At 46.2% G+C, this 14025-nt stretch overlaps 1 protein-coding gene across 1 annotated transcript in view; it reads left to right on the forward strand.

Annotated features, from left to right (window-relative positions):
• LOC103756553 (protein argonaute-4) overlaps positions 1-13497 on the forward strand; it is a 17238-nt gene extending 3741 nt beyond the window's left edge. Inside the window, exons 2-18 of the mRNA XM_018081281.2 lie at positions 1146-1311; positions 1989-2109; positions 3083-3264; positions 3663-3799; positions 3879-4013; positions 4179-4266; positions 4692-4839; positions 4924-5043; positions 5250-5378; positions 5528-5661; positions 6153-6337; positions 6597-6756; positions 7762-8077; positions 8362-8496; positions 9217-9318; positions 9533-9732; positions 9824-13497. Coding sequence (XP_017936770.1) covers positions 2005-2109; positions 3083-3264; positions 3663-3799; positions 3879-4013; positions 4179-4266; positions 4692-4839; positions 4924-5043; positions 5250-5378; positions 5528-5661; positions 6153-6337; positions 6597-6756; positions 7762-8077; positions 8362-8496; positions 9217-9318; positions 9533-9732; positions 9824-9932 — 2385 coding nt within the window. The 5' untranslated portion in view covers positions 1146-1311; positions 1989-2004 and the 3' untranslated portion in view covers positions 9933-13497. The remainder of the gene's footprint in view (positions 1-1145; positions 1312-1988; positions 2110-3082; positions 3265-3662; positions 3800-3878; positions 4014-4178; positions 4267-4691; positions 4840-4923; positions 5044-5249; positions 5379-5527; positions 5662-6152; positions 6338-6596; positions 6757-7761; positions 8078-8361; positions 8497-9216; positions 9319-9532; positions 9733-9823) is intronic.
• Positions 13498-14025: the final 528 nt, after the last annotated feature.

Genomic DNA, 14025 nt, shown 5'->3' on the forward strand with positions numbered 1-14025 from the left:
CTGCTTACATGCTCCGTGTTCCTTCTGCTTAAAAACATTCCAGGGCTGGTGTCCTCAGATTGATAATTTTATTTGGTAATGCAGTGACCAGTGGATGGCTTGTAAATCCAGTGTGGAATCTCCTTAAATTTGGTCCTGGGTTCAGTTTATGGTTGTGTTGAAGTTTATCCAAGTAGGAGTTACCTACCTCTCTACCCTCCTGGTCTCACCTCTGAGCCTTTGACTTACATGGATGCTGTCAGGTCATGATACTACACATGCCCTAATTTTTATGATTGGTTTGTTACTGAGTTCTTGTGATACTTTTCCCCCTCTCCTTTGCTACTCTACAACAGAGGGAAGACACTTTGATCACACTGAGCACTGGCAGATATAGCCAAAACCATGAAAATATACCAGTGCCATTTGCTTTATGTGCAGTGTCAACTGAGGCTGTGATCGATTTAAAAAAACAGTCAGTTTAATCTTGTTAACATGGTATCTTAGATCTTAACACTTTGAGGAAGGTAACTAAAGGTTTCCCTAGTGACCAGCTTGCGTATGAGTAACATTTCCAGGCCTCTAAGAATTTCCTCCGTAGAGCTGTTCCTGGAGCTCTTTTATCCAAATAAATTATCTCCACATCTTTGAGGAGTCCATGCCTGTTTTCTCCCTTACTTCTCCCTTTCTTCTATTTAGAAGAAAGTGTAAACCTTTCCTCACTCCCGTGTTTGTGTTGGAATTTTAAATTGGATCATTAAGATCTGAAGTTTATAACAAAAACAATGAGAAAATGTGGCTTGTGTGGCTGTTGGTTTGGTTTAGAAACGGAGGTAGGGATGTATTTATCTTTACATTACATGAAAATACATAATATCTGCATGGTGCATTCCGTCTTGGGACTCTCGTGAAGTTCATAACCACAGTCATGGATAAATGCCACTAAAATTTTAAGAATGAATTATGGTACCAGCCTGCACATGGTTTAGGGAACACGTTTTTTCCCAGGAAGTTCCGAGCAGCTGGAAGGCTGAGCCTCTTGGAACACCTCTGTTTGCAACCTCAGAAAGCTGCTGGAGATTTCTTCCAGTCAGAAAGTCCCCCAAAGCCCTGAAAGGTGCACGGAGTGAGCCATCCCATCTCACAGGTGTTTATTGACTTCCCAGGGCCCCCAGCCAGCCTCTTCCAGCCGCCCCGCCGCCCAGGCCTGGGCACTGTTGGGAAACCCATCCGCCTCCTGGCCAACCACTTCCAGGTGCAGATCCCCAAGATTGATGTTTATCACTATGATGTTGATATCAAACCAGAGAAACGCCCCCGAAGAGTCAACAGGTAGGAGTTGCTTAATAAAGATTTATTAGTTGACATTAGGAGTATGTTCCTGAATGTAAGGAAACTGTACATCCTTGGAATTCTCCATCTGCTAAAGGCCTGTTTCTTTCTCTTCTGTGGTCAGCTTTTCAGTGAACTGTACTGTTCTCCTTACTTTTATGAAGATGTGTTGCAATTGTCCTGTAATCTGGAAGGCTTTGGGAAATGTACTGAGTGTTGAACTCAGGCTGGTTTTATTTTACAGTCTACAAGTGAATGTCCCTGATAATTGTTCCACAGTCTGTTACTCAAACCTGTGTAGCAGCTGCGGGGAGGGAATTTGGCTTGCAGGTTTTGGAGTCCACACATGGATGCTTTGTCGGTGGAACCAATCCATGGAGCACTCCCACCCACCCCGAGGCAGGTGCTTGGGTCTGCTCCTGTGTGTGAACAGCTCTCCAGGTTCCTCTGCCTGTTTCAGCTGTAGCTCTGCTGACAATACAGATACCTGTGCAGTGTGTGACACTTGGGTGTCTCAACCTGGAGGTGACATTTAGAGCCCTGGTGTGACCTGGGCATGCTCTAGTGCATTGTTCTTTATCAGACCGTTAAGAAAATGTGAAAAAGGAATTTTAAACTGTGTAAGGCCGTGGCTGAATTTTCTGTTCCTCAGCCTAACTCGATGAATCCCTTGGCAGGGAGGTGGTGGACACGATGGTGAGGCACTTCAAGATGCAGATCTTTGGGGATCGGCAACCTGGCTACGATGGGAAGCGGAACATGTACACGGCACACCCCTTACCCATTGGCAGGGACAGGGTAAGTGTTGCTCTAAGTTTCTGTGGGAAAACTGTTACAGTGTCATTTGGAAAGTGTTCTTTTACTGACATAAGCCCAAACCACACCTATTGGTGTAGTCTTGGAAATGACAGGCAGGGCCACTCAGGATCTTTAGGAACTTACTGGTCTTTTACAGATATTTGTCTTCCTCAGGTTTCTAATTCCCAGATCTTTAGCTGGAGAATGTCAGTGAGTGAGAACTAACATTCTGCTCTTTCAGCTATGAGTATATTATACTTTTTTCACCCTAATGGAAACTTCCCTTTTCCCTGTTCTAACCCTTGCTCTGTTACTGAATGATAAAGTCCTTGTAGATGACAATGACTCTAGTTGGGTTTGGCTGTGCTGAGGAGATGCATCCTCCTGTTCCACGGGAACAACCAGGTCAGCTGCTCCAGCCCTGTGTGTTCTGGGCTGTGCTCGCCAGCACCCCGCAGAACTTCACCCTATCTACTCTTCCCCCCCGGAATCTGGTTATTGCCGTGCCAAGGGGAATGCTCAGGATGAATTCACAGTTACCCTCTAGGCTGATGGGTTGTGAGAATCATCCCAAGGGCTGTGCCAGAACTCTGAGACTTGTGCTTCCCAGTGAGTCTCCTTTTTGACCGAAAGGTTTTCTTGCCTTCCTGTTTGGTTCACAAAACATCTTGCTATTAGCTGGCTGACTTAAAAAAATGACTCACTGTTCTCCAGAGCTTTGATGTCACCATACTAATTACTGCTTAAAATTTACATTTAAAGATGCCCCACTGCAGTTTCTCAGATGAATAAATGATAAACTTTCAAAGTCCCGAGGAAACCAATTGTCATATTTTAAGGTCATTACACAAACTCATCATCAAAAATAGAGATCCGAAGGACAGCTAGGAGAAAACCATACCATTGCTGAGTGCTGTGTCTGTCTGCAGTCCATTACCAAAGCCTGTGCTTGATTCTGTTGTGCCCATGGCAGGTGGATATGGAGGTGACACTTCCAGGAGAAGGGAAGGACCAGACATTTAAGGTTTCCATTCAGTGGGTGTCAGTCGTCAGCCTTCAGATGCTGCTGGAAGCTCTGGCAGGGCACCTGAATGAAGTTCCTGAAGACTCTGTTCAGGCACTGGATGTAATCACACGGCACCTTCCCTCCATGAGGTGGGTACCTGTGGGGCCTTCCTGACTGGATTCATCCTCTCTCCATCCTAATATTTGTGTTAGTTATTCCTTGCTGCTGCTCTGCTGCCATCACACTTCCCTGTGGCAGAAGAGATGAGGATGCAGCTGTGTAATTCAATGCCTGCCTTGCAAATTTGCACTAGAATGGGGAAATGTGATCTGAACTCAGGCCTTGTGCCTGCTGGTCATGTTTCTAACAGGAATTTGCTGTAGCCTTTCCAGCTGCACTGTCAGAAAAGGCTTTGTGGTCTTGCCATAAGTGAGCTCTGACTGTTCTAAAACGCTGTAGAAATGTGTTTCAAACGCTGCAGGTGTCAGTGTAAAAAAGTGTATCAGAAAGAAATTATCTAAGTGTTAGTTTTCTTTTTTTTTCCCAGGTACACCCCTGTGGGTCGCTCCTTCTTCTCCCCCCCCGAAGGTTATTACCACCCCCTGGGAGGGGGCAGGGAGGTCTGGTTTGGATTCCACCAGTCTGTCCGTCCTGCCATGTGGAACATGATGCTCAACATCGACGGTGTGTAGGAGATTCTGTCTCACCCACACAACAGGGTCCTTTCTGCTTCTCCGTTAATTGTCCTCTCTTTTCCTCTTAGTGTCAGCGACTGCTTTCTATCGTGCCCAGCCTATCATTGAGTTCATGTGCGAGGTCTTGGACATCCAGAACATCAGTGAACAAAGCAAACCCCTGACAGACTCCCAGCGTGTCAAGTTTACCAAAGAAATCAGAGGTAAGGCTTATCCTAAAGGTGCTGCAACAAAATTACTGAAACCTGCTCATGTTATGTTGTAATGAAAATCTGCGAGGCACTTGGGAAGCTGGGCTGTTCCTTTGTGCCTTCATCCTCCTCCAAGTTGGTTCCTGTGCCTGAATTTATTTTCTGTTGGCTTTTCAGGTCTAAAAGTAGAGGTTACCCACTGTGGCCAGATGAAGAGAAAATACCGAGTTTGCAACGTTACCCGGCGACCAGCCAGTCACCAGACGTATGTGTCAACCAATTCCTGGCAATTTTTAAAATCTTGAACCTATTAAGTATATTTGGTATATTGTTTATGCAGGAATAAACATGATTCTATGATGAAGCAGCTGTGTGGCTTTACAGGAATGTTTAATCTTAGTGGAGTACAGGAATATTGTGGGGTTTGACCACTGCTTTATTTCCTTCAACCCAAGGAAAACTGAGCTGTATCCTGGCTTTTGAATGGAGTTATCAAAGGTTCTAATTTTTAAAACAGCTAAAATATGAGAAATTCAGTACATAGTCTATAAAATCTTTTCATGAAAAAGAGATCCAGTAGCTAAGGAAAATAAAGGTTTGCAACATTCCTTGTCTGGAATAGGTTTTCTGTATCTTTTTTTCCTTTAAAAAATTCTTGCAAAGTCTAACCAGAACAAATATCCTTTCTAGGTTCCCTCTGCAGCTGGAGAACGGGCAGGCCATGGAGTGCACAGTAGCTCAGTATTTTAAGCAGAAGTACAGTCTGCAGCTGAAATACCCCCACCTGCCCTGTCTCCAAGTGGGACAGGAACAGAAACACACGTACCTGCCGCTGGAGGTGAGGGTCTGACTCTGGTACTGTGGTGTATCCTCTGTTAAACGTGCTCAGTGGTGTCACAGCACCTCTGGCTCTCCCCTGCAGGTGTGTAACATCGTGGCTGGGCAGAGGTGCATCAAGAAGCTCACGGACAATCAGACCTCGACCATGATAAAAGCAACCGCGCGGTCGGCGCCGGACCGGCAGGAGGAGATCAGCAGGCTGGTGAGTGCTCTTCCAGCTGCACAGTCCATGTTTGTCACTTCTCATGGCTCTTCCAGAGCACTGGAGCAGGTGATGATGAGCACAGTAACCAAGAGAGAAGTTAAAAATCTGTCTTGTTTAAAACAAATCCTTTTAAAGAGAAAGCAAAGAGGGCAGAGTCACCTGAAGCTTTAACGTAGTGACATCAGTACTTCTCCTGTCCCCAGGTGAAGAGTAACAGTATGGTTGGTGGGCCTGATCCGTATCTGAAGGAGTTTGGAATCGTTGTCCATAACGAAATGACAGAGCTGACAGGCAGAGTTCTGCCAGCCCCAATGCTGCAGTATGGAGGCAGGGTGAGTTTCCATGGCTTGTCCTGAGGTTATTGGCATTCATGAGGTGTTTGATGTATCTTCTCATGAAATTTCCTCTGTGTGAGCACTGTTGGGCTACAGTCAAAACAGAGCAGCACTTTATTTTTAATTTGCCTTTGGTTTTTACCTAGAACAAGACCGTGGCCACACCAAACCAAGGCGTATGGGACATGAGAGGGAAACAGTTCTATGCTGGCATTGAGATTAAAGTTTGGGCTGTTGCCTGTTTTGCTCCTCAAAAACAATGCAGGGAAGACTTGCTAAAGTAAGTATTTTTCTATTCATTCAGGATTCTATTTTTCTCATGTTTCTGAATTTCTGATTTTAATGCATCTAATAGTAAAAACAACATACACCACAGTTTTTCTCCTGTCCTTCAAATTACTCTACAGAATCCTAAAGACAGAGGTTGTGTGAACCACTGACTGGCAAAAATTGTGGTTCCAATATTGCTCAGATAAGTTTGGTGGATGAATAAAAATCTACCAGAGCATCAGTACTAGTTTGGAAATCTGCCTCAGGGTGTTCAACTGAAATGTCTGTTTGTTTCTGTAAGACTTGTAAAATTACAGAAGCTGATGAACTTCCTCAGAGAGGATTAGAGCCGTATTAGTGAGTTCCTGATGGGGATAGAATTTCTAAAAAATAATTACTGTACTGCTGTGAAATAGCAGGAGCAGCTTAGACCTGGTTGATCAAACTGATGCCCAAGTGACCCGTGGTGGAAAGGCCAGGACAAATCCATTTCTATTTCAGGAGTTTCACGGACCAGCTGCGCAAGATCTCCAAGGACGCCGGGATGCCCATCCAGGGCCAGCCCTGCTTCTGCAAGTATGCCCAGGGTGCAGACAGTGTGGAGCCCATGTTCAAACACCTGAAGCTGACTTACGTTGGCCTGCAGCTCATCGTGGTGATTCTGCCCGGGAAGACGCCCGTGTATGGTACGGGGAAGGGGCTGTACAGTGATAATGGGTTGTACTGCAAGTGGGTGGCAGGAAGGACGAAGTGTGTTCCCTTTAAAAGAGTGTTTTGGAGCTGGTTTATCTGATTGGAGAACTTGTGTGTTACCAAAGAGCAAACTCAGTGAAGTTTCAAGGGTCTGAATTACAGTAACATTTCAAAAAAATAAAATAAGAGCAAGCAGATGAAGCTCCTGCCTTTTGTCGTAATTGGAACCACTGACTTCTTTTTCTGTCACAGCTGAAGTCAAGCGGGTTGGAGACACTCTGCTAGGCATGGCCACACAGTGTGTTCAGGTAAAGAATGTGGTCAAAACCTCACCACAAACTCTGTCCAACCTGTGTCTGAAGATCAACGCGAAGCTCGGAGGGATCAACAATGTGCTGGTACCTCATCAAAGGTGAGATGCAATTAAAAGCTCTGCTTGATGTCTGGATTGTCAAACAAAACGGTGTCCTTTTGTTGTGTTTGCTGAAATGATACCTTCCAAAACAAAGCATGCTTTAGAAATGCCCACAGTCTGGGGTGGACAGAGGAGGATGCATCTCCATCCACTGTCTGCCCAGTCAGCCCTGTGCCAAGGGGAGTCAGAGCCATCCAGCAATGCATGGGAAAACAAGCTCACCAAGGCTTTTTTTCCATATCTTTTTCCTGCCCTTGAGTTCACTGTCTACCTTTTTCTTGCCACCTCCTAAAGCATCCTGTGTTTTCTTTCAAATTGAAAGAGAAGGAATGGAGAGGAGTGACTTGTGATCAGTGTTTGTAACTTGGTCTGCCTTTGATCCTGTCCTTTTCATTTTGTGTTCTCTCTTGACTGTAAGAGCTTGAGGCAGAAATTGTTGTCCCTAAAGATTCTCTTTTTGATTCTGTTCACTGGTTTGGATGGTTTGGACCTTCCTTGGCTGTAATTTTTTTTTGTTTCTCGCCCTCCTTTTTCTTATTTATTATTATTAATTTTTAAGGGGACTGTGGAGACAGGTTCAGAGAGTTGGGGCTGTTCAGCCTGGAGAAGAGAAGGTTGTGTGGAGACCTCACAACCCTTTCCAGTATCTGAAGGGGCAGGCAAGGAAACTGGAGAGGTATTCTTCATCAGGAACTGGAGTGTTAGGACAAGGGGGAATGAATTCAAACTGAAAGAGGAGAAATTTAGGTTAGGTATATAGGAGAAATTCTTCCCTGTGAGGGTCGTGAGGCCCTGGCACAGGTTGCCCAGAGAAGCTGTGGCTGCCCCATCCCTGGAAGTGTCCAAGGCCAGGTTGGACGGGGCTCTGAGTGACCTGGGACAGTGGAAGGTGTCCCTGCCCATGGCAGGGGGTGGAATGGGACGATGTTTAAGGTCCCTTCCAGCCCAAACCATCCTGGGATTCCATGACTCTGACTAGTAAACCTTAACCTTACCCACCAGGCCCTCGGTGTTCCAGCAGCCAGTGATCTTCCTGGGGGCAGACGTGACGCACCCCCCGGCCGGGGACGGGAAGAAGCCGTCGATCGCGGCCGTGGTGGGCAGCATGGACGGGCACCCCAGCCGGTACTGCGCCACCGTGCGCGTGCAGACCTCGCGCCAGGAGACCTCCCAGGAGCTGCTCTACAGCCAGGAGGTCATCCAGGACCTCACCAACATGGTGCGGGAGCTGCTGATCCAGTTCTACAAATCCACTCGTTTCAAGCCCACGAGGATCATTTACTACAGAGGGGGAGTGTCGGAAGGACAGATGAAACAGGTATTGTCTGATTGTTTCTTCTTGCTCGTGAAAAGGGATTTGCCCTTGATTATATGGTTATGTGGATTACAAGGGATTGGCCCTCAGAAAAATATATATATATATGTTGGAAAATTATTATTGAAGATAATTATTGGAAAAATTATCATTGAGTTTCCCTGGGTAAGCACAATGTGCAGTTTTCCTGTCTGATCATGTTTCTTGCGACGTGGCATTTGTACACAGGAAAAAACTAAAATAATATTATGTATGGTCAGTTCATCATTGAATGTCTGTACTTGCAGGTAGCTTGGCCAGAGCTGATCGCGATCCGGAAGGCCTGCATTAGTTTGGAGGAAGATTACAGACCAGGAATAACCTACATTGTTGTGCAGAAAAGGCATCACACCAGGCTGTTCTGTGCCGACAAAACTGAAAGGGCAAGTACTGACTCCATGAGGGGGAGGTGATGGCACAGGAAAGTGGGATTATTTCGTTCAGTGGGGTGGGATTTGTCCTGCCCACTAAAGCTGGGTGGTAACAGGCTTTCTCTACCAAAATAACCCGTTCCTCCCTTTTTTGTTGCTCTACATCAGATGGAACAGCTTGTTCCCAGCCCCTTTTGGAATAGGTATGCTCTGTATCCTGATATTTGTGTACCTGGAGGTGTAGCCTGGGTTTTTATAGTCCAGGATTCCTGACCATGAACTGACCTGGCCGTTCCCTGTTCTGTCTCTGGGCACATCTAAGACGTGCCTGTGGCACAAATCCACAGGCCAGCTGAGGAGCCTTCTGTAGGGAAGCTCTTGATCTCAGATTTGCTTAAAAACCCGGATCTCTGGGGTGTGAGGGCAAACAAGGGTATGAAATAAATTTATCTCAGAACCCTGCGTTTTCAGATCCTGAATTACTCGTGCCAGCTCTAATGGTGCTGGCAAGGATTTTGTTTTCCTCTCATGACACACCAGCTGGATTTGGTGAAGTTTCTAAAAATGAACTTGCAGAGAACATTTTCATTCTTCCTATGTAAACAGCCTTAATGTTTTTCCACCCTTTTGAGCAGTAAATTCTCCAGCAGCTTTCAGTAGAACCTACCTTAGGAGGTAGCTTTGGGTCACTTCCAAAAAACGCATGGGCTAATAATAAACTTTCCTCACTAGGTGGGTAAGAGCGGCAACGTACCAGCAGGCACTACTGTGGACAGCACCATCACACATCCTTCTGAATTTGACTTTTACCTCTGTAGCCATGCAGGAATTCAGGTAATGTCAGCTCTGCCGTGCTCAGGCTGTGGGACTAAATCCTCGTAGTTGTTCCCATGAGGAATGTCACTTCTGTTGGTAGCTTGGCAGACTCAGAGTGCAGCAGTACCCGCTTGGCACTGACTCCTCGGTGCCGGCTGGAAGGTGCAGCCCGCAGGTACCCCCTCTGCTGCTGCTCTTGCTGTGCAGCTGAGTGCTCACCTGTTCTCCACAGGGAACCAGCCGGCCCTCCCACTACCAGGTGCTGTGGGATGACAACTGTTTCACAGCAGATGAGCTGCAGCTCCTCACGTACCAGCTGTGCCACACCTACGTGCGCTGCACCCGCTCCGTGTCCATCCCCGCTCCCGCCTACTATGCCAGGCTGGTGGCATTCCGGGCCAGGTACCACCTCGTGGACAAGGATCATGACAGGTAAGGAATGGCTTCGTCATGCTGGCAGGCAGGCAGTGAAGCTGAGCTGTGCTGCTTGCCCCAGCTGACCACGGTGTGTGTCTGCTCGCAGCGCCGAGGGCAGCCACGTGTCGGGGCAGAGCAACGGCCGCGATCCGCAGGCGCTGGCCAAGGCCGTGCAGATCCACCACGACACCCAGCACACCATGTATTTCGCTTGAGAGCACCTGGGAGGATGAGGCAAGACAACAACCCACGCAGTCCCGAAGTGTTTGGAAGCCTCCCCCTGTCGCCAGGGCCGGGGGGTTTCGGACTGCCCACTACCAGCAGCTCCGGACAGTCGCACTGAATCTGTTCTTCACTGCAACGTCTGATGCACCAACACAATTGAGCCATTTGTTTCATTGTTTTCTGTACTAGAAATCCATAGACTTGTCTTTTCTGATGCATTGGACTGAATTTTTACCTCAAAGCGCAAAGGCCGATCATCCTGAAATTTTTCAAGGACTTGGCACGAAAGGTTTCTATCGAATCTTTTGCTAGCTGTGGTTTTTAAGTTCTCCTCATCCCATGAGCTGACGGTGACTGCTGCCCTGTCTCCGTGCCCTGCTTCGTGAGTATGATGTGATGGCAAAATGTTTTATCCAGCTCGCTGTAATCCTTCTGTCGTGTGGGGCCATAGATTTTTTAATGGAGATTTTAGACTTCACTACTGTAAATGCCTTTTAACAAACATAACTTTCACAGGTATTGCAGTTTTTTGTCAGTTTTACTAATTATCTTTTTAATCTCTGCAGACTTGGGCTGCAAAGCAATTGCACTATACTGCGAGTTAATAGGTGGTTCTTGTTCTGTGAATGTGTAATATAACCAATAGTGATGCCTGTCAGTAGATTTTAATGATAATGGTTATAAATAATACTGCCATGGTATCGTAACAAGTACTGAACCATCATTTCCCCCCTCTAAAAATGATAAAACAAAAAAAAAAAAATTTAGCTTTTAGGTATTTTGCAAACTTTTACAAAAGTGCCCACTTTATGCTGCTGTGTGGTTTGATAAATCTAAGTGATTTTAAAACTTTTTTCTCATAGAAGGTTTAACTTTGGCAATAAATCTTTGTTTTTTAAGCCCCCCCAACAGTGTAATTTTCTAGCTGAGGATTGTGCATGAGTTTGACCAACATTCTCGTGTCGTTTTCTGAACACACAATTTGGCAGTTTCTGAAACTAATTAGAAAAGACGCATTTCCATGCTTTTTTTAAGAATTATTTTTAACTGTTTTATATTCACTGTTGGTGTCCTGTCTACAACATTTTTTATAAGCTTGGAAACTGGGTGTTCCGTGTAGGAAAGGCCAATGTGTACAGTCGAAATGTATTGTGTGACAGGCAACCTGAGGACTTGTACCAGCATTTTGAACTGTTTTTTCCCTGGGAATTTGGGTTGCCCACACAACTGCATTCATAGCATGTTGAACCCATGTAAGTCTCAAATACTGATTCTATCCCAGCCTAGAAATTAGGGGTTTTAATCTGCTTGGCTTTTTTCAGCTGCAACCTGTAATCCAGACCAGGGGCCTGGTTTCCCTGGGTATTCCTGGAATCCATGAACATAGTAATTTAAGACTAGACTCCTCTTAGTGTAAACCTGAGTTAGTATTAGTGTAAACCCAACTTAGTGCAGATTAAAGCTTATTCCTAACCTGAGGAGGAGTTTGAGAAGCCCAAGGATTGCACTGTGGTCTCTGATACTCTTGTGGGGTTTGCTGCTAAGTTGTCTGCTGTCCCAAAGCTTAGGAACCAGCCCCCCCAAATTTCAGCAATAGGAAATGCTGTTTCCTTCAGTCTTTAAGCTTGTAAATAAATGAAAGTTTACATTTCTAAATGCTGTTGTTTTCAGTTGTACCAGAGTACACTGAACTTATTCAAGCAGTTTTGTAACCTCCTTGCCAGTAGTACGTCTCATAAATTAAGTTTAACCTCTTTTCATTTCTGTTGAAAATGGGACTGAAGTGAACCCTGTCCCTGGCATGTGCAGGGACAGGTTTAGACTGAAAAAAATCAGAAAGATTCGTTTTAGTTATTTAATTTTTTTTTAAAGAATACCTCACTTGTGTAATAAAATCAGGACATGTGGGTGGGAGACTGACCGCTGCTTTTCTCAGTACTCGTTCAGGGAGAAGACAAAAAAACCCCTTTTTAGAGTGAACTCTGACTGACCCAACACACACAGAGAACTTTGGCACCTTGAAAAGCACCTGAGCACCTGTTGGAGGTGGTAGGATCCAAGATCCCTGTTTTGAGCTTGTGCACTAGGAATGGAGCTGGTTTAATAAGGGTGCATAAAAAATGAATTAATTTTATCACCAATTAGTTGTCCAGTGCCAAGCACTCCTGGTTGAGACTGAGGGAAGGGAGAGCCTCTCCTTGGTTTGCCTGTGACTGGATATTTGACCTCAGACCAGGTGGAGCCCTGGGCCAGCACCTGGGCAGGGCTGGTGTGAGCCCACCCTGGGCACAGGGCTGGAGTTTGAGGGGGAAAGCACTGAAGTTCAGGATCCAAGTCGCAGCAGTGCTGCCCTAGGCAGGTCTGAGCCCAAGTCTGGAGGACTTGAGGACCTGGGTGAGCCCCGTGGGCCTGAGTGACTCGTTCTGCATGTGTCAATCAATGGGAAGATGTGCATTCTGTAGCTGTAGTTTTAGGGTGTTTTGTTTTTTGGTTTTGTTTGGTTTTGTTTTTGTTTTTTTTTTATAAATAAAGCCTGTTGGCCACTGTTTAGCTCTGTGGTGTGAAAGATTTTAAATGTAGCAAAGTTCAAAGAGTTGGGGGAGGGAGTGGTTGACATATTAAAAAAAATATTAAAAAAATATATATAAAAAAAGGGGGGGAGGGGGCAGAAATCCTGTTTTCCACCCAGTTCTGCTTGCTTTGTCCCTGCTGAGTTCTGAACGAGCTCTGGCAGTCCCTGGCTAGCCCGTCTCCACCGCTGGGAGTTACCCAGGGTGGTGCTGGAGCTGCACCCGGAGGGAGCAGAGGTGGATGGATGGGCAGGGCTGCCCCGTGCCCACCCTCAGCTCGGCCCTTCGGACGGGGCAGTGCCCTCGTTCAGAGCCAGCGTCCGACAGCCCCGACCCCGACCCCTTTGTGGATGTGCTGTAGGAGTTTTCTTGCTCAATAGCGAGGGAGTGACTCTGCTTTCATTTTCAGAAGGCAGGGCCAGAGGGCGTTGGATCCATCCCGATCCTGATCCACTGCAAGTTCCTTTCCCTTTGCACTGGAGGAAAGATCTTGCACTAAATATCACAGATTTTCTTAGACCTTGCTATTGACATTTTCATATTTCTATGTCTAGAGGCTGCAACTTCAATGTAAAATGTTTGCATTTGTTCAGTTTGACTTCTGATGTAATTTTTTGGTTTCTATATTGTTAGACTTGTAATGTTTCAAATGGTATTTTATTAACTTTGGACTGGATGTATGTCTCTAGCAATACGAGGTACTTTCTAAACTGTCCTGGGGGTCACAGCCCCATGCTGGTCGTGTACAATTGCAATGTATTTTTTTTTTTTTAGCCTGCAGGGATATTTTGTGTTCATGTGTCCAAAAATATTAATAATAATAAAAAAAAAATTGGCATTCTTGTGCCAAATGTTCTGTTTTTCCTTGTTGCTGTCCAATAAATGCAATGTACAGAGTGAGCAACCGATACCGTTGCCTGTAAACAAATGTCTTAAATTATTTAACTTTTAATTAAAACTTGTACACAACGTGTCACCTGTGGAACTCATTGCCACAATATCTCTATTTCTGATGCGCTTGGAGTGAGAAAGTGACAGAAATATGGGTGACATCTCCCGGGATCCTAAAGGAGGGCCCGTCCTGGGGGTGTGGGACTGAGGTGGTTCAGCCTCAGGCACACCTGAGGAGCTGGGAAGCCAAAGGTGACTTATCCTGGGGTCTTCCAAACATCATGCAAAGATCTCACGGGTCAACCCCCAGGAACCTGGAGCTCCTCGCTCCCGTTCTGGGGGTGCAGCACGAGGTGGGAACACTTTGACAGTCTGAATCCCTGCGGCTTTTCCTCTTTCCCCTGCAACAGCCCAGCCAGGATCACACCCCTGGGCTCCTTGGGCATGGCATGGGAATGACCTCCTGGGGTTTGACTGTTACCAAAGCCACGGCACAGGGGCGAGGTTTGCGCTCGCTGGGGAGGCCGAGTCTGGTAAGTGTGGTGGGAAAGGGGATGGAAAAAGGGATGGAAAAGGGATGCTCTGCCCTTGGAGCAGGGCCAGGGGGGATCCCTGCCCGGCG

The sequence above is a fragment of the Manacus vitellinus genome, unplaced genomic scaffold (assembly GCF_001715985.3).
Source record: "Manacus vitellinus isolate BGI_N305 unplaced genomic scaffold, ASM171598v3 scaffold_52_pilon, whole genome shotgun sequence".
Taxonomy (NCBI): Eukaryota; Metazoa; Chordata; class Aves; order Passeriformes; family Pipridae; genus Manacus; species Manacus vitellinus.